This window comes from Panicum hallii, chromosome 8 (assembly GCF_002211085.1).
Source record: "Panicum hallii strain FIL2 chromosome 8, PHallii_v3.1, whole genome shotgun sequence".
Lineage (NCBI taxonomy): Eukaryota > Viridiplantae > Streptophyta > Magnoliopsida > Poales > Poaceae > Panicum > Panicum hallii.
The window spans coordinates 42903757-42929144 of record NC_038049.1 but is presented as its reverse complement, the minus strand read 5'-3'; the positions used below and the strand labels follow the sequence as shown (position 1 = coordinate 42929144).

General features: G+C 43.3%; 4 protein-coding genes across 4 annotated transcripts; 1 reads left to right on the top strand and 3 right to left on the bottom strand.

The window, feature by feature from the left end:
• The first annotated feature begins 307 nt into the window (after nt 1–307).
• LOC112902854 (laccase-15-like) lies at nt 308–4529 on the top strand. Its single transcript, XM_025972040.1, has 6 exons — nt 308–442; nt 605–756; nt 1979–2226; nt 2425–2544; nt 2804–3865; nt 4161–4529. The coding sequence occupies exons 1-6, from the start codon at nt 323–325 to the stop codon at nt 4367–4369; spliced, it is 1911 nt and encodes a 636-aa protein (XP_025827825.1). The 5' UTR covers nt 308–322; the 3' UTR covers nt 4370–4529.
• Nucleotides 4530–6372: 1843 nt separating this feature from the next.
• On the bottom strand, nt 6373–9812 carry LOC112902086 (laccase-15-like). Its single transcript, XM_025971001.1, has 6 exons — nt 9601–9812; nt 9300–9451; nt 8775–9022; nt 8467–8586; nt 7083–8117; nt 6373–6676 (listed from the first exon to the last, which is right to left on the bottom strand). The coding sequence occupies exons 1-6, from the start codon at nt 9706–9708 to the stop codon at nt 6480–6482; spliced, it is 1860 nt and encodes a 619-aa protein (XP_025826786.1). The 5' UTR covers nt 9709–9812; the 3' UTR covers nt 6373–6479.
• A 5902-nt stretch (nt 9813–15714) lies between these two features.
• Nucleotides 15715–20041, bottom strand: LOC112902808 (laccase-15-like). The gene is made up of 6 exons (XM_025971988.1): nt 19907–20041; nt 19652–19803; nt 18250–18488; nt 17934–18035; nt 16806–17843; nt 15715–16263 (listed from the first exon to the last, which is right to left on the bottom strand). The coding sequence occupies exons 1-6, from the start codon at nt 20009–20011 to the stop codon at nt 16079–16081; spliced, it is 1821 nt and encodes a 606-aa protein (XP_025827773.1). The 5' UTR covers nt 20012–20041; the 3' UTR covers nt 15715–16078.
• A 2437-nt stretch (nt 20042–22478) lies between these two features.
• On the bottom strand, nt 22479–25237 carry LOC112902887 (laccase-15-like). Its single transcript, XM_025972078.1, has 6 exons — nt 25015–25237; nt 24746–24897; nt 24414–24661; nt 24133–24252; nt 22995–24053; nt 22479–22794 (listed from the first exon to the last, which is right to left on the bottom strand). Exons 1-6 carry the CDS (start codon nt 25102–25104, stop codon nt 22592–22594), a joined length of 1872 nt encoding a protein of 623 aa, XP_025827863.1. The 5' UTR covers nt 25105–25237; the 3' UTR covers nt 22479–22591.
• Nucleotides 25238–25388: the final 151 nt, after the last annotated feature.

Genomic DNA, 25388 nt, shown 5'->3' with positions numbered 1-25388 from the left:
AACATGGAACATGCCTTGGCAACTAACGGGCAGAAAAAACATAAGAGATTCATTGTAAAAAGTAATCCTATGGCTTTGCATGAAAAAAAATATAAGAAACATGAAAGGACCAGATCCTTGGCACCTTGTCCTTGGTCAATGCGAAAGGACACATCCCACATGCAACGCCAACGATGGGGGCACATTCTTCTAGGTCAATGCAGCAGACAAATCCCAATGTTGGGATGAGATACCTACCAAGATTCAAGAGCCTGACATATATACTACTACACAGATCAGAGGCACATCGCAGAGCAAACCAAGCCAAACAAAGCTGCGAATAATGAAGAAGCGCCGGAGCATCGCTGATGCAGCCCCAGCAATTGCCGCCGCTGTCATCTTCTTCCTCACTGATATGGTTCTACCCCCGGCAATTGCAGGCATCGTCGAGAACACCTTTGTTGTAAGCATAATGCTCCTCCCCAAGGCTTTGATCTTCATAGTTGATCCTTTCTGCACACAGAAGAGCAGCATCGATCCTTTGCAGATTTTGAACAAGGAATGCAAAAGGATTGTATATTTGCTTGCTTGTTTTAATATGGTGGAGAATATGTGGTGTATGTAGGTGAGCCAGGTGAATATGACACACTTGTGCAAGGAAACGCTGGTCACCGTGGTGAATGGGCAGCTGCCGGGTCCAGTGATCAATGTCACCGAAGGGGATTCAGTGGTGGTTCATGTCGTCAACAAGTCACCCTACAATATGACAATCCATTGGTAATACATAACATCCCTTGTTTACTAAATAGATTGATATTCCTACCAAGGTGGTTAGAAAAATAAAGAGAAATAGCCTAGAAATTCTTACAGAAAGCAAAATATGTGTCTCTATGTCCAAATTATCTTATTGTTGGAAACAATTCAATTCAAGCATACCTATCCTACTTATCCCTTCGAAACATAAGACAAAACAAAAACTTACTCCCTAGTTCCTATATTTATCTCTACACACGGATCGTATGGTTGAACACGTAGTAGATAAGAGGAATGAACAAACGGAGTACATGGGTGACCGATTGTTCTAACAGGTAGATGAATGGGGAGAATATGATTTAGTGGAAAAGCAAGCAACATTGAGATAACTATATTTGCAGTCTACAGTTTTAAAGCAGCTCTAGTTCGCTAAGTATCACCGGAGAGAAAGGAGATAGATCTAGTGATTTTAATAAGACTTCATAACAATAATGCAGGAAATTTATTAATTATGGATTGCCCATGTATTGAATTTATTTATATTTGTGGATTTGCTGTTTATTTTTCATCCCTCAAGTATTGCAAAAGTGTGACATTCGTCCCTCATATTTTATTTGGTGCAAATCAATCCCTTAACTAACTAAACTATGCATTTATCATTCCCATCTTAATTTAATAATGGTTTAGTATCATATAATATTTATTTAGGCCATGTAATTAACTTACTAATCATTATCTAACCACATTTAATGTTAAGTCAATCGCTATAGTAGTTCGATGTGAATCGATTCCGTTAATTTTTTTGGATAAAACTTTTACCGGCTACCCAATTTAGAGGATTCACTGGTTTTTTTGCACTACATCTTCAACTCAGCATGTTACATCGCTAAGCATGAATTAGTGAAATTATTGCGTGACATAAACCGCCATTAGATAGCATTAAACCATTGTTAAATTAAGGTGGGGATGATAAATGCACCAGTTTAGTTAGTTAAGGGGTTGATTTGCACCAAATGAAACATGAGGGATGAATGCCATATTTTTGTAATGCTTCAGGGATGAAAAATACACTTTTTCCTAAATGCAATATATATAGCATCACATGTCGTCATATTGTATTATTGTTGCATATATCAAATACATATGTATGTTCTATATATATAGCTGTGTGAAATTGTGTAGACTATATAATTGTATTAATTGCTTTCCCAATCATATTTCCTTTAGAATATATTGTCTCCTGTAGGCATGGAGTGAAGCAGCGGCTCAACTGTTGGGCTGATGGGGTGCCAATGATAACTCAATACCCCATCCTCCCGAACCAGAACTTCACCTACCGGTTCGACGTTTCTGGGCAGGAAGGCACCCTGTGGTGGCATGCTCATATCCCCTGCTTGCGCGCAACTGTGCACGGTGCCATTGTCATCAGGCCAAGACATGGACCAAGCGTGTATCCATTTACCAAGCCCCACAGAGAGATCCCTATCATTATAGGTTTGTGAATTATCTGCCGTCTTACATATTCTCTAAGATATGAGCATGTGGCCAATTTACACGTGATGTAAGGTCAGGTTTCTATGGGAGCTAAGGTATTGTCGACTTTTTAGTATGTTGCACAACTGCGAGCAGAGGCGCGGTGTTTCGGCACAAGGTTCTAGCTCAACTGATGTTTGTGTATCTTCGTAATGGCAGGGGAGTGGTGGGAGGTGAACCTTGAAGAGCTGGACATGGACTTACGGTATTTTGTAAATGATCATTTCTTCAGTGCATCCACAATCAATGGCAAGCTTGGAGATCTCTACAACTGCTCAGGTAATCATAATGCTGGATATATGTCCATGTGGAAAAAGCTACGCATTCCTTTTACTAGAGTTTTTTTACCACCATCATGAGGTCCCGGCCCCTGTATTTTCATAACATGAGAGGCACTTCATCACACTGGGTACAAACCTTTTTTTCTGCCGTAAATTAATAAAGAGATATCCTTGTGCCTCTCAAGGGGCTGTAAACTAAAGAGATCTATATCTTCTGTTTTACTAATTGATGTATGTGCTCCAATTCAACTCTGAAGGTGTTGTGGAAGATGGTTACGTGCTGGACGTTGAGCCCGGTAGAACCTACCTACTACGGGTGATCAATGCGGCGCTCTACTCCGAGTACTATTTCAAGATCGCCGGGCACAAGTTCACGGTTGTTGCGGCTGGTGCCAACTATGTCAAACCCTACACCACGGACGTTATCGCCATCGCGCCTGGGGAGACGATAGACGCCCTAGTAGTCACTGACGCGCCCCCCGGCAGCTACTACATGGTAGCCCTGCCGAGCCAGCCGCCAAAGCCTGACTTCCAGAGCCCAGTGTTGGTCGCGAGAGGCACGGTGAAGTATGATGACAACCACAGCCCCAGAAATGGCACGGTGGCGCTGAGCTCATATCGTGGTCAAGGAGGAAGAGGAAGTCCAGCTGGTGACGTGCCGGTGGCTCCTGAGATGCCTGACAACCACGATGCGTCGACATCGTTCTACTTCCACGGGAACCTGAGAAGCCTGCAGCACCCCCTGCGCCTGCCGGCGGTGCCGGCGCAAGTCGATGAGCGCATTTTCATCACGCTCGGCCTGGGATCGGTCTGCCGCCGAGGCAAATTCTGCAAGAGGGGCGAGGGCAATGAGGAGGAGTTCATGCTCGTGGCCACCATGAACAACGTCTCCTTCGAGCTCCCTGCGGCGATGACCCCATTGTTAGAAGCACAGTACTACCACGGCAGCAGCGTGGAGACCCTGCATGAACTGCCTGACAGGCCACCAAGGGTGTACAACTTCACTGACCCTGCCTTGATCCCGTATGGACCCAAGGCGGCTCAGCTGGAGATGACGTCGTCCAAGACAATGGTGGCCCGGCGATTCCGGCATGGCACCACGGTAGAGTTGGTGTTCCAGGGCACTGCACTGATGCAGGCTGAATCAAACCCGATGCACCTGCACGGCCATGACATGTACGTGCTTGCTCAAGGTTTCGGAAACTACGAGGCGGAGAGGGATGTGGCGAAGTACAACCTGGTTGATCCGCCTATGGTGAACACCGTGCTCGTCCCAAGGCTCGGGTGGGTCGCTGTTCGATTCATCGCAGATAATCCAGGTGCGTACATGATTTTCCTATAATGGAACAAATTCATTAGAAATTAAACAAAAAACTCTCTCATCAGTTTAGCTGGTTGATCCGTAAGTAGCTATCTTACATGTGACATTTAGATCTCATTCACAGCACTATAATTACGTGTCCATCCATGAATTTGATAGTCTAGCTTATGTCAAGGCCTCGGGTCTACATGAACATGAAAAATTCTTGAACTCAAAACTGTACACATGCACATCCCAATAAACAAACAGTACCATCACACCATATCTAATGCCTTGTCTTATATGTTACACAGGTGTATGGTTCATGCATTGCCACTTTGAATTTCATTTATCAATGGGCATGGCGGCAGTGTTTATCGTAGAGGATGGGCCAACAGTGGACACGTCCCTCCCTCCACCGCCGGTGGACTTCCCGACATGCGGCCATGCCGATAATCCCACGCCAGATGAATGCTATCTGAAAACTAAGAAAAGTGAATCGTCACGCGTGAATGTATTCTAAAAGGTTATGTTGGACCACTAGTTGTTAGTGCTTATTGATAATATAATGAATGCACTTCGAGATGAAATGTAAACACCTTAATTTTCACGTATACAGTCTAAATAACCATTTGGGTGTCAGTCTCATGCTCCTCTCAAGACAACATAAAAGGCTGAAGGCATACCTGTGTCTACGCATACCCTTGGGGACGATGTAATAATAATCCTAATCTTGCTGCTAGTGCCCGTACCACTAACAGGTCGGTGGACCCACGACCAATGAAGTCATGGCCCAGCCAAACTGTTTTCTTTTTCAGATATATGTGGATATGTAATTTCGGCCTAAGCCTCCTAGAGAAATCCTCCATAGTTAAAAGTTGAGACTAGCCTGGCGACACAGCTATTGAGCTGGCAGCGGAGGCCGGTTATGGTGGTGGCGACGAGCTCAAGCTCTGGGAGTTAAGAAACCAGCTACGGTGAAGCTGACAAACGGGTCCTGCGCCTCAGCCAGCACCGTTGCCCGGTGGGAATCAGTGGTCAAAGCCTCAAAGGAGATGCTTCAGAGCGCGTAATTGGACAGGTTGATTGATGAAGCACTCACTTGTGCCGACAAGTGCGGCCAGGGAGGCCATCATGGTGAAGCAGGCCCCCCACCCCCACCCCCCCTAACTCTATGCCATGTCCCTTGAAGATCCTACTTGATGAATATTATACAGTGCCCAAGGGCTAGTCTAAGAATTAGGCGTTGATTGAATCTTTTACTACCAATTGATGTTTGTTTGGGCATAGAATTTATTCAAACAAAGAGCTGCATGTGCATGGTCAGACTTCCTGTAAACAAATATGTGATCGGTTCTTGATGACTGTGTAGTAGCGGTCAAGTTACTGCTTCACTGGATTTGTGTGCAGATCGTGAGGCTAGCATTTATGTACATTTGACGTTCAAGTATGCTAGCAACAACTTGCAAGTACTCTCATGTGAGATTTATTGTGTAGATGCCATGTGAACAGCGTCTGACTAGGTGAAATTCCAGCGCATTGCTGCTGATGCTGTGAGGGTACTACCAGAGAAGAAGCATTACTTCCGTTCGGAGAACCACTTAAATTAAAGGAAAATGAACCGGGAACAAGCACCCGGAAATGATGCTAATGGGGCATCAGTACTCTCAGTTTCGCAAATGGTGTGCATGCAAAGGGGTTTCGCTCCCGGTTATCGTAACCGGTATTGTATCATGGTGCGCCATAACCTGTTTGAATCACCAAACAGTTATGTGATTGGCTTCGTAGAAACTAAAATTCCAAATCACCATATCATATTTAGAATGCAGGTTTTGAAACTCCTCTACAACCAGTTATTGTTTGTCATGCGTGTCTAGATTGTTGAATTCTATATCTAATTGTTCTTTATTTTTGAAATTGTTTGTAAATTTAGCTCTTTAGCACAGTAATCTTTGTTTCTGTTGGTTTTCTTGTTTTATTTAATGGTTGGGTAGATTATTTCCGCTTGTATCACATATTGATTTGTGGGGTTAAGGTATTTACATGTCTTGCATTCTAACACTATCGTGCTAAATTTTATGGCAAAATATAATATGTTCTAAATTGTCACACTTGGTTTTAAGGACTATACTGAATGTATAATTATATGTATGTTGAGATTAAGTTTCATACATATAGGGACTTCATAAGTGAATAATAGAATTACAGCGACTTAAAGTCTATCATAGATATATAGCTGGAAACAAAGTCTTCAAACTTCACAGGCAATCGACCGGGGGTGTAGACACCTAAAACTTAGCATCATCTTCAGAAAACTTCACATCAACTTCTTATTCTGAGCAGCAGTTATAGCAAAAGTGAGTACACTTATGGTTGGTACCCAGAGTAGAAATAATATGACACGAAAGGCTATTAACAAGGAAAGACTAGTTGATTGAATGCAATAAGCAATTTTAGTTGGTCAAATTTTATTAGCACCTAATTACTCACACCCACAAATTAAATATTTTGGAGGTGTAACATAAATTTAAGTAAACATTATGAAGCGAAAGATTTTATAACAATAGATATATGGATTACATTTGAATACATCAGCCTTATTTCAAGTAAGCTGTCCCTGTCATAATCGGTAATTATGCTGGAGACACAACTTTATTGTCCAACAAGTATAATTCATTCGCCTTGAGGCTGTTGACATGACCGCACTTCGGATGGTTAAGAGGCGGTGGAGGAAGAATAGAGTCTACTGTTGGGCCATCCTCTATAATGAACACTGCAGCCATACCCATCATCAAATGAAATTCATAGTGGCAATGCATGAACCACACCCCTGTACAAAAAACAAGATGAACAATCATATCCCAAGGTGTTACATCAAATAAAGAAAACCATTAGAATTAATATAGGTACATATGTCTAAATAAAACCACTAAAATTATGCGAGGACTTAAATATCTATTGGGCTTTATATTTTTATGTAAACATGATTGTGAGCATTGAAGAATTTAGTTTTAACATATATATTGGTACTTTGTAAATAGGTAAAGTGAACCAAGATTCCGCATCCTACAGTTTTCATTTTCAGCGGTGGATTTATTTGTGCCTAACTCTAAGAGTTTCAAATTTCACGTGCACTTTTGACAAATCTACTGAAAAATATCATAATCCACCTATTCTTTTCTAATTTTTTCTTGAAAAAAGTGAAATCCTAGCTGAAGTGTACCTAGCCTGCGTACCTGGATTGTCCGCGACAAATCGGATGGCCACCCACCCGATCCTAGGGACGAGCACAGTGTTTTTCATCGGTGGATCCACCAAGTTGTAGCTCGCCACGTCCCTTGACGCATTGTAGTTCCCACGTCCTTGCGCGAGCACAAACATGTCATGCCCATGTAGATGCATTGGGTTGGAGTCAGTCTGCAACAGCGATGTGCTTTGGAACACCATGTCCACCACGGTGCCATACCGGAACCGCCGTACCGCTGTCGCCCTTATTGTCCTCTGCAGCAGCGCAGCTTCAGAGCCATCCGGGGTCAAGGCCGGGTTGGTGAAATCGAATGGTCTCGGTGGATTGTCCGGCAGCGTGTACAACTTGATGCCATCACCGCTGCTGCTTGTGCTATTGCAATGGTAGTATTGTGCATCGAGCAGTGGCACTGCCATATCTGCGGAAAGCTGGAAAGAGACATTGTTCATGGTCGCTGCTCCCATGGACTTCCCTCTCCAGCGCTTCTCACAGGACCGGCCATGGGGGCAGAAGGAGCCCAAGCCAAGCGTGATAAACATGTGCTCATCAACTTGCACTGGCACCTTCGTCCGCTGAGGTCGATGCAGGCTAGTCAGGTTGCCGTGGAAATAGAAGGAGGTTGTGGTGTCGTGCTGGTCAGGCATCTCAGGCACCATAGGGACATCGTTGGATGGATCTCCTTCTTCTTCGCCATGGTTGTTGTCAGACTTGTAACTCACCATCCCTCTCGTGATGAAGACCGGGATCTGCGGGTCAGGCAATGGCGCTTGGTTTGGCAGACCGACCATGTAGTATCTACCTTGGGGCGCATCAGCTACCATGAGCGCGTCCACCGTCTCGCCTGGCGCGACTGCGATGACATCCGTGGTGTAGGGGTTGACGTAGTTGGCGTCGGCGGCAACTACCGTGAACTTGTGCCCGGCGACCTTGAGGTAGTACTCGGAGAAAAGAACAGCATTGATTATTCTTAGAAGGTATGTCTTGCCAGGCTCCACGTCGAGCACATAGCCATCTTCCACTGCCCCTGCAAAGTTGAAGTAACAGTTAATAAGGATACCAAAAGGAATTATCACCCAAACTTGCCAAAGAAAAAGTCTGTAGAGAGATAATTATAAAACAAGCTAGAGAGATATATAGGTGCGCACTAGTCAGGTGTGTGGGTGTGGTGTACATGCATAACGATGCGTCCTTGTAACGAGAAAGAAGATGTTTACTAATAATATACGAGTATACACATCTGGATTTTTATGCTAATGAATATTTCTGTGAACTAGTGAGATTCATCATACAGGGTTATATGGAAAATGAACTCTGCTTTTAAATTTAGTCATACAGCTTCCATCGTTAGATCAATGGAATGCAACTTTAATTACCGGAACAATTGTAGAGATCTCCTATCTTGCCGTTTATTGTGGCTGCAACAGGTAGATCATCAACAATTTCTTTCTTAAAGTGCTTCTCCAGCAGTGCAAGATCCATCTGCCACCAGTCCCCTGCCATTACCAAAATCACAACAGCCACAGTTCAGGCCCAACCTTCTGCAAAATTACTCGCTAGTTGTTCAACCATGAAAAATTGAAAATAGTTCAATTCATATATAGAACATCTTATTTCTTTCCACAAGCGGTCCGAAATTCAAATGCAGATTTATAATCAATACAATGCCAAATAATTCACAAACCTATGATGATGGGAATCTCCTTATGCGGCTTTGGAAATGGATACGAACTTGCTCCATGTCTTGGCCGAATGATGAAGGCACCATGCAGCGTTGCTCGGAGGCCGGGAACATGAGCATGCCACCACAAGGTGCCTTCTTGCCCAGTGATATTGAGCTGGTAGGTGAAGTTGTGGTTCGGTTGGATAGGGTATTGGGTAATCATCGGCACCCCATCTGCCCAACAGTTCATCCATTGCTTCACTCCATGCCTTCATGAGATCGATGTCACAAAATAAATATTCCAAACACATGTATGAAACCAAATCTACTATTTCCAAGAGCTGGAAAATAAGTTATTTTTCAATCGTGATCATTGGTTCTTGCATTGAATCAACACTAGGTTCCGAGCACATAATAAACCAATTGGATCCAAAACAATTCCCTTAAAAAACCATATTGGTTAAGTGTGATAAGATCATAGGTGCCCTTACTTTCGCTGGAACAAAGGAATTAGCGTAGTAATTGATTAGGTACATAATTGATTACCAATGGATTGTTATGTTGGAGGGTGACTTGTTGACGACATGAACGACCACCGAATCCCCTTCAGTAACATCTATCACTGGCCCCGGGAGCTGCCCGTTCACAACAGTGACCAGTGTCTCCTTGCACAACCGTGTCACATTCATCTGGCTTACCTGCGAGCATATACATGTTCCAACAAAATCAAGCATGGATATGTGCACTGTCATTGGCCCTTGATCATATTCACTACGGATGATGATTATATGCGAATAGTATTCAGAAAAAGGGTCAAATCAAAGCGATAGAAGGGTGTCATTCTTACAACAAAGGTATGCTCTACGACCGATGCAGCCACCGGTAGGGGCGTGGCGGAGAAGAAGAAGGCAATGACTGCCATGGTAATGGCCGTGAGAACTCTCCGTGTCTTCATCGTTTGCACCTTTGTCTGATCTACGACTTTGCTCTGCAGTGTAACTACTTTAGTAGCATGTATTGCCTTTGTTTGGGATGCCGGTCATGCAAGGCTTTGTTTCTTGCACTGTCTAGGTATATGTGATATGAACGTTGCAAAGTTGCGTTGACAAAGCACGTGATCCGATCTCAGACTGACAATTCCATTATCTTTTTTCTTGCACTGAGATATGAACGTTCATTGTCACATGTGTCTGAATGTGCCGTGCATGTAACCATCCAAGGGAATCTGCTCAAGTGGAAGTAACAGTTGACTTTGAGGGCAGGGGAGAAAAATTCAGAATCGGTATCGCCATTTCAAGCTATAGAGACAGTAAAATCTCCTCAATTGACTTGACGGAAGTGGTGTACTTGTACGTACCGCAGGACATAACACTTCCTAGACATTATACAGTAGACAGAAATGCAAAAATAAACTGCAAACATGAACACACGACAAGATCAGATAGGCGGCCGGAAGAAACAACACATTCTTCAGATAAAGAAAACTTAATTCACTATTGGAACTGCACTGAGCAGGAACTATTTGGCCCTTATTAGTCTTTGCCAAAACCAATAATGAGAAACAATATGACTTTAAGGTCTTGATTCATAATGGACCATTACAGAGCATGCTCCTAAACATCTAACCATAACCAGCAAATATCTCCATGGTAATGACGTTCAAATTACGGCACAACAAAGAATTTTTTTTGAGGCCTAACTTAAACGCAGAACAAGATAATAATAATGGTCCGAGTCATGTGCGTCTATCCTTGGTAGCATTGACCGATATCACGCAATTAATTGTGTGTCACCCTACCAACCCACAATTCTTAATTTTATTCATCTTGCCTGTTCTTTATCAGTTTTTTTCTGGATGGTCTTATTTTTATTTTTTGCTTATTAGTTTGACTGGCTAGGGGTATCATCTATTGGCCTACTATCTGATCGGATCCAGCCAGTAGCACATGATGTTTATTTTTCCTAGACTTTGCTTAAACAAAGTGCTCCATCTGCATGCATGGCCAGGGACACATGACTAAGAAATGGCGTGGTTAGCATTACTAATCGGATCGGATCTTACCATTGCTTGATGAGTTAATCTTGGCATGCACTATTGTTTAAATTAAACCAAGAGCTGCATTAGAATGTGCACATGCTCGCACTTACACATGTATCTTTTTTAATACAAGCAAGTCTTCCTGGAAAAAAATACAAGCAAGTCAGACACACACACACATGTGCTCACAAGTCACACCCACAGACTATATATATGTACTCGCACCCACACGCACGCGGATCTGCCCTATTACACATCTAAACCAAAAAAAAAAAAGAAATGTAATTTTGCAAACTATAAATTAAAGGCGTGCTAAATCATAGCCACAGCCACCACAGAAAAAAAACAATGCAACAGATGGACGGCTGCAATAACCGTCAGAGGAGACTGCAGCTCTTCATATCGATCGTTTTCAATTGTCTAGTTTAGTTTAGTCTGAAAACTTTAGTAGTATATATTTTCTGGTTTAGAGTAGTGATGACTATCTCTAGGGCTTTCTGGCTGTTACTTTGGTAGGTACGTGATCTGAACGTTTATTCTTGCATGTGACTGTTGAAGAGAGAAGAAGATCGGACCTGACTGATGAGTAACTCTTGAGTGCTGAGTAACAAGATTGGATCTGAACGTTACAAGACGACCATTCCTCTTTGCACGATGCCTAGTGCCCCATTTATTTCCCTGTGCAACTCCCAAGGGAATATATATGATGAAGTAAGTAACAAACTTCGAGGCCCCGGTGACAGAAAATGAAGGGGGGAAACTATAACATTAATTCATTATCTTGTTCTTGAAAACACATAGTTATGATTTATCTACCACTCTTGTTGTTCTTTTATTTCACCATCTAACACTGTCACACCCCAAAATTTTCAATTTGGATGTATCTCGTTTACCCATCATTTAGGGTTCTTCAAAAATTATTCGGTTTTTTATGAAATTTATCGTCAATTTATAGAGCTTATTTATTTTCTCTTGATGAAAAAAATTTATTTTCTTTTATTTCTTTTTTCTTTTCTATCTATTCTTCCTTTTTTTCCTTTCTCCTTTTCTCTCCACCGGCCCACTCTTTTTTTCCCTTTCTGGTCACCACTCCATCGGCCCACACTTACTGTGAGGCCACCTCGCCCTCATGGCACTGCCAATTTCTCGGCATGCTGCGGCTGCTAGACTCTGCGCCTCCTGCGTAAGAACGACTACTAACAAACAAACTAGAGATATCTAATTAATTAGTCAAGGTCAGAGCCCATTGATTCTTATGGTTGCACTATTATCATGGGTGGTTGCTCCATAGTTTAATTGATCATGATCATTAAACAAGCCAATTGATCCATGGAAGAGTAGTAAGCAGTTGTTTCAGTATTATTCATCATCATTAAACCAGCCATAATCAAAATACAGTAGCTAAGCATACTACCTAGCAATAAAGATAAAAATCTAGCATCAAGGATATAGATAACAAATAAATAGACCCCATCATATTAATTCATATTAATACTTGCATACATAGAAATAAATTAACGTTATTAGGATGAAAGTATGATTAAGGAAAATACTTGCCTTTATTCCAAAGAGTAGTTTCTTAGAGTCTTCAATACTTATTCTTGCAACTATTAATCTTCAACTCTCGAACCATGTTCCTTCTACCCGCAATAAGAATCGGCACAAATATAGAACAAACAATCAAGATACAACTAAGAACATCACAGCAAACAGAAGAAAAGCGTTAAAAGAGCACAATAAAGGGTAGGGCTCATCATTACGATCGTCAGAGCGCAAGAAATGCTAAAAATGAAGGTGTGGTTGAAAAGTTGTGAAGTCATAACTATCAAAAGATTTATATTATAACAGAAATGAAACTATAAGTTGGATTTATTTTAACTACGAAACACATCTAAAGGATATTAGAAATAAATACCCAATATTAGAATTAACTCGATTTAATTTATATTTATAAAGATGAAGTAAAACTTAATCATATTTTTCTATTAAGTTTCTATATAAATTATGCCAAATAATTATTAAACCAAAAAAATAAAAGGAGTTGCAAGAACAAGAATTGAAGATTCTTGAAATAAAGGCAAGTGTATTCCTTGATCATACTTGTCCTAATAATATTTATTTATTTCTATGCATTGAAGCATTAATATGATGAGGCTTATTTATTTGTCCTTTGTTATCCATGTTTTTAAAGTTGGGTTTTTATCTTTATAGCTGGGTAGTATGCTTAGCTGTTGTACTTTGGTTTGATTATGGGTGGTTCAATAATGATGAACAATACTAAGACAATTGGTTACTACTCTTCTCCACGGATCTATTGGCTTGTTTAATGATCATAATTAATTAAACCATGGAGTGACAATCTAGGACAACAGTGCAACCACAACAACTAATCGGCTCTCGTCTTGACAAATTAATTGGATATCTCTAGTTTGTTTAATTTGTTAATAGTCAAAGGTGTACACTTTTATTTGGTTTTTGTTCACCCTTTGGAGGAGGTTCTCTCACGTAGCGGCTGAAACCTTAGCGGACTACTGACTTATTAGACAGTCTTTGTGAATTCCTCGTAGCATACCCATGCAAGCATACTTCGGAAGTATGATGATAGTGACTGATCGGCACTACGTGACGGTCGACGTGACTTGTGGGTAAAGTTGTACAACCTTTGCAGAGTGTAGAACTGATATATCAGTCGTGCTCAGGATTAAGAGTGCCCTGGACCCTCGCATGACAACTTAATTGGAGTATGTTCTTTAATTCAGTTATTTAATTCATCCAATTTCACTTTATTGTTGTTTATCTCGTTATCATAAATGCGGGAGTAAAATGCACCATAGATCCCCCAAACTTGTACCGTTGTCTCAGTTAGGTCCCTAAACTCTCAAAATGTACATTTGGATCCCCAAACTGTGTAAAGGAGTCCATCGCATGTCCCAAACATGCCACTCGAGCTCCCGATGATAACGTGTCATGCCATGTTGGCGAGAATATATAGAAAACCCCCTCCAATTTCTTCATCTTTTAACTTTTGAAACCATCTGTTCTCCCCAAGCGCCTTCCTCCTCCTCCGCTCAGACAAGGCTGCGCCAAATCCGCCAGCCACCGGCCTTCTCCGAAGCTCCATCAGCTGCCCTCCATGCCACATCACCCCCTCCTTCCCGAGCTCTGGCGGTCACCCTCCCCGCCGCATCACCCCCCCCCCCTCTTCTTCCTAGGTTCTAGCGGTCGTCTTCCGCGCCGAATCACCCCCTCCTTCCCGAGCTCCGGTGGCCGCACTCCCCACCGAATCAGCCCCCTCCTTCTCGAGCTTCGCAAGTGCCCGAGCACGTCGTCCAGGCACGGCTTGTCGTCCGTGGGCGCCTGCGCCGGCTACGAGCACGCGCGCCTTGGCCGATATCCGTCGCCGCCATGTAGTTGGGCACTGCACCCGCGTGGTGGCGCTGGGAGTGTAGGCTCCGTGTGTAGCTCCCACCATCGCGGTCCACGCACGGGCTTGGCAGCTCGCAGACCGAACTTGGATCGAGGGCCGCACCTTGCCCGGTGATGACATCACCGGCGAGTGCCTGTGGCTGTGCCCGTGGTGCGCACGGTGCATCAGCAAGGATGACGTCAATGGAGAAGGGTCATGCCGTGTCGATCTCTAGCATCTTCACAGCTCATGGTGGTCCAAGGACATGCGCCCGGGTAGCGCTGCCACCGCCGCTGCTTCACGGATGCTGCTCTGGTTCGTGTCGAAGGACGCGCGCAACCACTCTTGGAACCAGACCAAATCAATTAGTAAGATGCACACAATAAAGACTCCATTTCTTTCCGTCTGATAGCAAGAACAGCAATGGCATATGAGTACTCGCGATGGCGGCGGCGGAGGAGGAGGAGGAGGAGGAGGAGGAGAGGTTGGCGTCGAGTGGAAGGGGATGAGCGAGAGAGGTGCTCAGGGAGGACCGGTGGACTCAAAAGTTAAAAGAATAAGAAATTCGAGGGAGTTTTTAGTATATTTCTCACCAACGTGGCACGACACGTAAGCATCAAGAGTTCGCGTGGCACGTTTGGACCTGCGATGGACCCCTTTACACAGTTTGGGGACCTAAAAATGCATTTTAAGAGTTTAGGGACAGAGCGGTACAAGTTTGGGGACATATGGTGCATTTCACTCTAAATGCGGATAGGAAAACACTTATATCATAGTAATTAGGTTGCTAATAATTAATATTTGTTAAAATGCTAACCACAGTTAGACAGCCAATCATAATCCTTATTTAGTCTTTCATATCATTTATTTTATTATACACTTGTTGAGTACCAACCATAAATATACTCACCCTTGCTAAATTAGTGCTGCTCCGAAGTGAAATTTGCTGTGAACTTTGCTAAAAATATTGCTGAGTTGTAGGCATACACAATCCCCGATCGATTGACTGTAAAGTTTGGATCGGCCTTCGTTTCCAGAAGAAGTTGTATCTAGTCGTTGTAAGTCTATTTTTCGTGACACTATTACGGATTATTCCATTATGACGTCACTATGTATAGAACTTAATCTAGCATACATCTATTTATGCATTCGATTTTGTTTTAAAAACCGGGCATGACAAACACCCTCTAAGTTCTAATTACCGCTCACCTTGCAGCTGTTGTCACGATTGGAAACCGAATCTTTCCTGACGGTGCAAAAACCGAGAGGAATATACAAACTACCAACAGGAAACATAAAAAAGAACATTTCCCTTATGGTGAACCCACAGGAAAATACCGACAGCGCTAGCTAGACATGGAAAACGGAGTTTTCCTTGTTGGTTCACCACCAAAAATAATTTCCTTGTCGGTTTTAATTGATGTCCGCTAGGTCTGGAAAGATTTGGAAATCTATTTCCCTTTCCCTTTTAGCATTCAACCACCAAATCAATCTAACATTTCTCGTCGACAGTGAAATCGAACTTCAAACAGCATTAAATTGATTAAAATTTGATCTACAATTCAAACAGTTAAATATAATGTGCTACAAATGCCACATTTCAATAATTATTCAAGCTCATTTAATTTTGCATCTCACACACACCAGAGTTGATTCAAATGATTTTACCAAGAATCTGACAAAAGAGTCAACTATAAAGATAGAAGAACACATTCTTCACAATGTGCAATGCTAGAGGTATCATGGCCTGCTGCGAGAAACTTGAACTCAAAGTTTATGGCATTGGGTCAGCTACATTTTCATACTTTTTTTTCTCAATACATCTTCACATGGCTCATAAGCTTCTTTTACTGAAAGGCCCATCATGTCTGGAATCATCTTCTAGATACCATTTATTTGTGGGAGTTTGGTTTTCTCATTTTGAAGGTTGTATTCATCTGACACCAGAAAATCCACTGGCGGTGAAGGGAGCGATGTGCTCTCTGTTGGTCCATCCTCCACGATGAACAATGCTACCATGCCCATTGTTAGATGGAACTCATAGTGACAATGCATGTACCATATCCCTATATATACACCGAAAAATAAAGCATTAGATCTAGGGTTACCATAGCTACAACTGAAAATATGAGCACATGTCTAAAGAAATCCACAGTTTAAGTGAAAAGATAATAAATTTTGTACACGAGAATTAATCACGAAATATTTGCTTCTAGAAAAGTTGTTGGTTACTTATGAACTTCAGGCGAATAATTTTTCATGGGCAATGCAATAAGTCTACTCCTTTCTTCCTTAGTATTCGGTTTTAGGCTGCATTGAAACTTGGAATAGGACCATGAGGTGCTTGCGCTTCTATACCATTTCTCTATATATATTTTGAACATTGACACGTGGTAAATGTTATGAATAAAGTTACTACATTGACACGTGGCATTTTGAACATTTTAAGCCTCATGCATGTAAGTCAAACTTGGAAACTCATATACCATAGGACAGATATTAATAGATCTAGTGCCCAAACAGAAATAGCTGTTATGTGGAATAGTTGTTATGTTCTACAGAATTGTATCTTCCTTGGCAAAAAAAAAAAAGTAAATCACATATGCACCTGGATTGTCGGCAACAAATCGGACAGCCACCCATCCAAGCCGTGGCACGAGCACGGTGTTCGTCACTGGCGGATTAACCAGGTTGTACTTCGCCACATCCCTTACCATATCGTAGTTGCCATGGCCTTGCGCGAGCACAAACATGTCATGTCCGTGCAGGTGCATCGGGTTGGAGTCACTCTGCATCAATGCTGTGCTCTGGAACACCACCTCAACTACAGCTCCATACCGGAATCGCCGTGCTAACGCTGCCCTGGACGTCGGCTCCAGCTTTTTCTCCTTGGGTCCTGTTTGGATCAAGGAAATATCAGTGAAGTTGAACACCCGGGGTGGCACGTCCGGGAGTTCTTGCAGCAACTCCATGTTGCTGGTGTTATAGTAGTGGGCTTCTAGCAGTGGTGTGGACACAGTGGGGAGCTGGAAGGATACGTTATTCATGGTTGCCACAATGAGGTTGTCGGTGGTATTGTCGCCCCTTTTGCAGGACTGGCCTTGCCGACAAACGGAGCCAAGGCCAAGAGTTATGAACAGGCGTTCGTCGATTCGCCCTGGGACTGGCAGGTGTCTTGGGTGGTGCAAGCTGGTAAGGTTGCCATGGAAGTAGAAGGATATCATATTGTCATGGTTGTCAGGCATCTCTGGTGACATGGGAACATCACCAGACGAACTTCCTCCAGCTCCTCCTCGCACTAATTCATCATGGCCGGAGCTGTGATTGTTGCTATACTGCACTATGCCTCTGGTGACCAAGACCGGGCTCTGAAAGTCGGGCTTTGGTGGCTGGTTGGGCAGGGCGACCATGTAGTATCTGCCAGGAGATGCATCAGCGACCACAAGGGCGTCGACTGTCTGGCCAGGAGCGATAGCGATGATGTCGGTTGTATACGGGCTGACATAGTTGGCATCCGCAGCAACCACTGTGAATTTGTGCCCGGCTATCTTCAGGTAGTACTCCGACAATAGCGCAGCGTTGATTACTCGGAGCAGGTAGATCTTGCCAGGCTCCACGTCCAGCTTGTAGCCTTCTTCCATGGCACCTACAATGTTCAATGAACTTCTTCACTAAATCAATAAAAATAGGTTATCTCGACGTGAACGTATATTAATTAATCTAATAATTAGGTTACCTGAGCAGTTGTAGAGATCTCCAAGCTTGCCATTGATTGTGGACGCACTATTGTATTCGGCGGTTGTGTCTACGAATGCAAGGTCCTCCACCCACCATTCCCCTGCCATCACCCGGAACACAACAGCTAGTTCAGCCAGAGCATTGTGAAAAGAGTGTTACACATCTGCTACCTATATGTGCAACCATGACAAATGGAGAGTAGTTCATTTTTCTGAAGTCGATTCAAATCTTTCTCCAAACACAATCAAATACAAAACCATTGTGCAGTTTTATGCTTATCATATTAGACTCCGAAATGCCGAACATTTACGAACCTATAACGATAGGGATCTCCTTATGAGGCTTAAGAAATGGTGCCCCATGCCTTGGCCGGATGATGAAGGTGCCATGCACTGTTGCACGGAGTAAGGGGACATGAGCATGCCACCACAGGGTACCTTCCTGCCCGGAAACATCGAACCGGTAGGTGAAGTTGTGGTCTGGAAGGATGGGGTGCTGGGTTATCATCGGCACACCATCAGCCCAGCAGTTGAGCCGCTGCTTCACTCCATGCCTACAAGAAGAAAAGGTCCAAATGATGGATTCTCTGAAATACCAAAAAAGAAAAGAAATAGTGTGTGTCTCATTATCAATAACTAACTGATATTCCGTTTATCCTGTAATGATATTTTCTAATTCCTGAAAACAAACTAATTTTTACAACCATCCAGTATGCAAACAAATCGTTTATATAGGGCTGGTCAAAGCTCATTTTTAGGACTGGATTTAGCAACACCTGCTATGTAATCGGTGCTAAAATAAGATATTATTTCTGGAGCAGGGTATACAGCCAGTCCTCAAAATCTCTGAAAAATAAAAAATAAAAACACCCAGCCGCCGCCTAGCCTAACGCTGCTGGTGCTGCATGGCCACCTTCGCCCCGTATTGTCGTTCTGCACGGAGAGGAAGGAAATGCATGCTTCCCCGGAGCTCCACAGCCGCCGCCGCCGCCCGTGACCTCCTGCGACTCCCTGCGAGCACCGATGCCCACGCCATCTTGGAGCTTCTCCGCTAGAACGCCGCCGACTCCCATGCCTCCCAATGGCCTTGACCATCCCCACTTCCTCGTGGAGCACCACAGGCTGCACTACTTCCTGCCCGCCCATCCTCACGAGCATCCGTCCTCACCGTCGTCACCCTGTGGAGCTCCGATCCTCCCATGATGCTGGATGCTGCCACCACCCAGGGCTGCCCGTTCTGGGTCACCACCACCAGGAGAAAGCTAGAGAGATGGTGGAGGATATATAAGGGAGACAAAAGAGAGATACGGGAGGGTGATGAGAATATATGTGGTTATTTCTTAGATAAGGGAGAGAGAGGGGCGAGCAGTACCCGCGCAAAAATATTGGCTTGATCTTGCTGCCTTACGCATACAAACCTGTATATATTTTTAGAGCCAGTTCTTCTTCACGAAACATGCCAATTTTTAGGGCTGGCATTTCTCTAGGACCGGTCCCAAATTATGACTGGTCCTAAAGAACCAAAGCCTTCTCACAAATTGTTTCTGGCATAGAGATATTAGTCGCAGTTGAATCAATATACTTGGTTTCAAAAACATGAGACAGCAATGGGATCCACGGAACTGGTGAAATTTCTACAGTTTGAAGTGTAATTGCAAGGTTTTTTTCCTTGTAACAAGGAATCATTTGTGTAATTTACTAGTACTTAATTGATTACCAATGGATTGTCATGTTGTAGGGTGACTTGTTCACAACATGAACGACCACCGAGTCTCCCTCCGTGACATCTATCGCCGGCCCAGGGAGCTGCCCATTCACCACAGTGACCAGCGTCTCCCGGCATAAGTGCATCATATTCACCTGGCTCACCTACATATGTACATGTTTGAACAAATAAAAAATGCAAATACATATATGGACGTTGTGGTTTCATTACACTGTCCAGATTAAGAGCAGTACGCTTATGGCTTACCACGAAGGTGTGCTCGACAACGGCTGTGCCCACCGAGAGGGCCGCGACCGAGAGGAAGAAGATGGCAGCAGTGGTGGCTGCCAGTGGAAGGCTCCTGCTCTTCATGGTATGCAGATTTGGCTGGCTCTATTTGCTCTGCAGTGTGCCTCTAAGTAGCAATGTGTATTAGGATAGAGGTAAGCGATCGCTGCGTTGACGATAAAGAGGGTGGCATGGATCTCTAACACCTCATGATTTCTTTATCCTTTTTTTCTTACAGAGACATAAGATATGTCCTTTTACCAGAGTGCCTCGTGCTCACTTTAATTATTTCAACATGTGACAATCCCAAAGGCCCTAAATGGTTGACTTTAATTACTGCAGTCATGTTTAGTTCCTTCATCGATATTTCACTCAATCTTCCTACGGTCTCGCAACATTGGCATGCACGCTCAGGATTAATTGGGGATTTTTGGTAGGGTTAGTATGTCTGCAAAAATCCTTTTTGTAGCAGTGTTCTAGCCCTTTAGACTGAATGTGGGGACTTGTTTTGTTGGTCATATATACTAAATTAATAGAGTAGTATAATAAAAAAATTCCTTTACTTGCAAATTCACTTACGGCTATAGTTCATATGATTTATTCTTACTGAAAATATGACACACTCATGTATAATACTCTCTGCATGTTTCTCCAGTAATATAATACTATTTAAGTACGCATATGCAGCCGATGTGAATGCACTGAGCCACAACTAGTATATTTAATGTCTCCTTCGGGCGGTCAACTTTGGTTTGCTGGCAAGATCCAAAGCAAGATGAAACCAAAAACGCAGATTGGACAAGCTGGATCTGGATGATCAGGGTCTGGTTCGCTAATCCGGAGGAGGAATATCCAAACCAGGTTTCCAACATGTGCGAAGCCCTACAAGAGCTTACCTCATGATTTCTTTATTCTCCATCTGACAATCCCCGTGGTGATCTATTGAAGCAACCATTAACCATGAGTGTTTCGGGGCCTGCACAGTAGATCTCCACTCCATTATCTTAGGGCAGCGCGTGGTACGGTTTACTATAATATATACTTGTATATAAGAAGTCACTGAGAGTTTCACCGACACAATAAAGCAGGTTCCTTGTTTCAAGTATCGGGTTTCCATTGCCACATAATCTCAATCTTCTTTTTTTAGGAGAAAGGATATGATAGTCTATTTCATTAAACTTATCCTTTGTTCCTTGTGAATTGATATAAACCTCAAAATACTCATAGAGAAAAGTTACAACAATACCAAATTACCAAGCCCTTGCAGGGTAAAGAGTTAGCATAGCTGGTGCCAAGACAACCTTTTATGGCGACTATGAGAAATGAAAGTACCCTCTGGTCGATGACTTGCAATACACCCCTAATCTTTAAATTCATGCCGATGCCATCGTTGGTATGGATAACTAGAGTAGTTTATGTTCTAGCCTTTAGTAAGTCCCAGCATGGAAACTATCCGTGCTACCCATCTTTTGCATCTAATACGGATATTCCACATCTGCTATCGGGCTGGCACTGAAGGGCCATTTGTACCAATGTGCTTTGGGCTGGCATGGATGACGTGCTATCCAATAGTGTTTGTCGGATGGAAGAACTAATTTAAGTAATTTTTTTGCATAACTATGGAGGATATGACCCAATGGCTCAGGACTTTAGAGATCTTTGTAATATATGTAGTGATATATAATTCCATTGTCTATTTTTCCTTATTAACACTTTTAACAACTCCTTTTATTTATGAAAAAAATCACAGCGGGTGATTCCCGTCCTGTTACTAATACAAAAACAAATCAAGATTTTTAAAAAAATTATTTGCTCATATAATGCTCCCTGAGGTCAACCATGCATATATTGTATCCTTGTTTTCTCTTTTAGAAAATCATCCCAAAATAGTTCATGAACATAATACGGGAACATTTATTTGTCAGTTCATTTCATCCATTAGCTTAGTATTTAGCAAACAAGAAAAGTTTCCTTGTTTCCTCTATCTTAAGATCTAGAAATTGCCATGTTAATTAGAAAATAAAAGGAAATATATTATGAAGCACTTCCATTGAGAAAAAAGTATAATATAATGCAATGCCTATTTTAAATTGTCCATTGTTGTCAATATGAGGAAATTAACCAAAATATCCATATATCCTTCCGTAAGTTACCTGATACTTCCTTACGCAAATATTAACCTCATATCAAGCATTGGCGTTAGTGAAAAAATAACCAAAGTATAAACAATTTATAAGTTAATTAAGAACCATTACCACTATGGAAATTATACATGGTTCTTCATAGCCCATCTCTGCCATTACTAAAAAAATAACATAATCTAACAATTGCTTATGTTTACTGCATATTAAATGGAGCTTAGAGATTAAAATTGCAATTCACTATGACGTGAAATGTAATGATTAAAAGAGAAGCAAAGGTAGGTGTACAAGGACATAAGGAGATAATGCACAAATAACATAATCTTCTCTCCCTACCGCACATGTGTGGGCCAATGTAAATTGTTCGGGTAGTAAAATAAACTTTTTCTAGCAGAAAAAAAGACCGATTGTAAGATAAGCCTCAAATTATTGATTGATCAGTATAATACATCATTATTTGCATACTTGAATAATGATAGTAGCATCACAGTTGTGTGGGCCGACCAGTTAGTTTCTCTGGAAACTAACTGGAGTTATGTTCACCTTTCATATTTTCAAGGCGCAATTCATATGGCAGGACATTATCACAGTTACCAAAACATGTTGGAAAATCTACAGGTGGTGCCGGGAGAGATGTGTCTGCAGTTGTACCATCCTCTACAATAAACACTGCGGCCATGCCCATGGCCAAATGAAACTCATAGTGGCAATGCATGAACCATACCCCTGCAAGCCATAGAATATTAAGCATTAGATCTCAGGGTTCCTACTTTGGCACCCAACTATAAAGATACCAAAACTTCAAAAAAAATTGTTTTGAATGGATCAAGAGTATAAAAGAAAACGAATTTCTTTGTCATGTTTACGTTAATAGAATTTGAAGTTTTTCTGGCAAAATAAAGAGGGAAAACAAATCTTATACGCACCTGGATTGTTTGCAACAAACCGGATGGCAGCCCATCCCAGATTTGGGACGAGAACGGTATTCTTCACCGGTGGATTGACCAGGTTGAACCTTGTCATGTCTTTTGCTGCGTCGTAGTTACCAAGTCCCTCTGCAAGCAGAAACATGTCATGACCGTGTAGATGCATCGGGTTGGAGTCACCCTGCAGCATTGCCGTGCTCTGGAACACCATGTCCACCACGGCACCATGCCGGAACCGCCGCACCACAGTGGCCTTGGACGATGGCTCTAGCTGCATCTCCTTTGGTCCAAAGGGAATCAAGTCAAGGTCAGTGAAATTAAACACCCTTGGCGGCTGATCTGGAAGTTCTTCCATGGCATTTCTGCCACCAGTGTGGTAGTAGTGCGCTTCTAGTAGTGGCGTTGTCGCCACTGGGTGCTGGAAGGAGATGTTGTTCATGGTTGCAACGACGATGGTCTCGTTTTTATCTCCCCTCTTACAGGACTGCCGGCCATGCTTGCAGACTGAGCCAAGGCCGAGGACGATGAACAGGTGCTCATCAACTCGCTGAGGGACCAGCGGGTGGTGCAGGCTGGTCAGGTTGCTGTGGAAGTAGAACGACGTAATTGTGTCGTGGTGGCCGGGCATCTCAGGCGCTACTGCCACATCTCCGGATGGTCCTTCCTCCTCCTCTTCTTCTTTTGCGCCGTGTGTTGACATTAGTGCCGCTGCACCATTGGCACCAGAGCGGCTGTGGTTCCTGCTGTACTGCACCATGCCTCTGGTGGTGTACTCCGGGGTCTGCGTGTCTGGCAATGGCGCCTGGTTGGGCAGGGCAACCATGTAGAACCTGCCAGGGGGCGCATTGGCAACAACCAGGGCGTCCACCGTCTCGCCGGGCGCAATCGCGATGACATCAATGGTGTAGGGGCTGACGTAGTGTGCATCAGCAGCAACCACTGTGAATTTGTGCCCAGCTATCTTGAGGTAGAACTCGGAGAAGAGCCCGGCGTTGATTACTCGAAGCAAGTATGTCTTGCCGGGCTCAACATCCAGCACGTAGTTATCTTCAGCGACACCTTCAAAGTCACACACTTTGTTCAGAAAAAAGAACATGTTGTTGGCATATATACAGACATGCATTCCGTGATTGCTTACCGGAGCAATTGAAGAGATCTCCAAGCTTTCCATTGATTGTGGAACCTCTAGCGAAGAAATCAAAGGAACCATGCTTCATGTTCCAACCCACCTGTGGAAGGTCCAGCTCCCACCAGTCCCCTACGACATGATCAGGATATTCACAAAAAAGTTAAAAATTCATCAGCTCAGAAACTGGTGCCGAAACTTTTCACATCTCTCTGGTAGCTAGTTCTGCAACCATGCCATCAGAGTCGAAGACAGTTCCAAACAGGACAGCTGAGCCGAATAATTTCACTAACCTATAATGATTGGAACCTCCCTATGAGGCCTTGGAAATGGATAGGAGCTCGCCCCATGTCTTGGCCGGATGATGAGAGCACCATGCAGGGTGGCCCGGAGGAAAGGGACGTGGGCATGCCACCAGAGGGTGCCTTCATGCCCGATGACGTTGAACATGTAGGTGAAGTTGTGGTTCGGCAGGATGGGGCGCTGGGTGACCATTGGCACGCCGTCAGCCCAACAGTTCAGCCATTGCTTCACTCCATGCCTATGCGTCAAACAGCACAAAAGATGGTCATCAGGCACATGAAAACCATGGAATCAGTTGAGTAAGGTCCTCGAGATTAATTACCAATGGATTGTTATGTTGTAGGGTGACTTGTTAACGAGAAGAACGGCCACCGAGTCTCCCTCTGTGATCTCTATCGCTGGGCCTGGGAGCTGACCATTCACCACGGTGACCAGCGTCTCCTTGCACAAGTGCGTCATATTCACCTGGCTCACCTACATGTGCATGTTCAGACAAATCAAGCTCCATGCTTACATCGTCGCTGCATTGTTCAAATAATCGATAATGGCTCAATGGTTGAGAGCAAAACCATGGAAATGCTTCATGCTTACCACGAAGGTGTGCTCGACCACAGCAGCGGCGACTGAGACGGCCATGGCGGAGAGGAGGAAGATGACGATGATGGCAACAGCAGCCGCCATTGGGATGCCAGCTCCGGCTCTTCACACTTTGAAACTTTGTCTGGTCTAATTTTGCCGATCTCAGACACTCATGGTTTCTTATCTTTCTTCCTTTTACCACACTTGCCTCGTGGTCTCTTTGTTTCACCATGTGACAACCCGCAAGGGAATCTATTGAGTTGAGGGCACGGCTGACTTGCTACCCAGCCCACCTTATGCCACAATGAATCCAAAGATGCGAAGACTAAAAAGACATAAATAAATAAATTAAATGTAGTTCCCTAGGACAATTAAGGACCATAGAT

Coding starts and splice junctions, on each gene's coding strand:
- LOC112902854 (XM_025972040.1), top strand. CDS start 323: ATGAAGAAGCGCCGGAGCATCGCTGATGCAGCCCCAGCAATTGCCGCC. Junction 443..604: donor TCGTCGAGAACACCTTTGTT/GTAAGCATAATG, acceptor TGGTGTATGTAG/GTGAGCCAGGTGAATATGAC. Junction 2,545..2,803: donor AGATCTCTACAACTGCTCAG/GTAATCATAATG, acceptor TCAACTCTGAAG/GTGTTGTGGAAGATGGTTAC.
- LOC112902086 (XM_025971001.1), bottom strand. CDS start 9,708: ATGAAGACACGGAGAGTTCTCACGGCCATTACCATGGCAGTCATTGCC. Junction 9,023..9,299: donor TCCAACATAACAATCCATTG/GTAATCAATTAT, acceptor GATCTCATGAAG/GCATGGAGTGAAGCAATGGA. Junction 8,587..8,774: donor GGAGATTCCCATCATCATAG/GTTTGTGAATTA, acceptor TGGTAATGGCAG/GGGACTGGTGGCAGATGGAT.
- LOC112902808 (XM_025971988.1), bottom strand. CDS start 20,011: ATGAAGAGCAGGAGCCTTCCACTGGCAGCCACCACTGCTGCCATCTTC. Junction 19,804..19,906: donor TTGTCGAGCACACCTTCGTG/GTAAGCCATAAG, acceptor GTACATATGTAG/GTGAGCCAGGTGAATATGAT. Junction 18,036..18,249: donor GGAGATCCCTATCGTTATAG/GTTCGTAAATGT, acceptor GGGTGATGGCAG/GGGAATGGTGGGTGGAGGAC.
- LOC112902887 (XM_025972078.1), bottom strand. CDS start 25,104: ATGGCGGCTGCTGTTGCCATCATCGTCATCTTCCTCCTCTCCGCCATG. Junction 24,898..25,014: donor TGGTCGAGCACACCTTCGTG/GTAAGCATGAAG, acceptor ATGCACATGTAG/GTGAGCCAGGTGAATATGAC. Junction 24,662..24,745: donor TACAACATAACAATCCATTG/GTAATTAATCTC, acceptor TTTGACGCATAG/GCATGGAGTGAAGCAATGGC.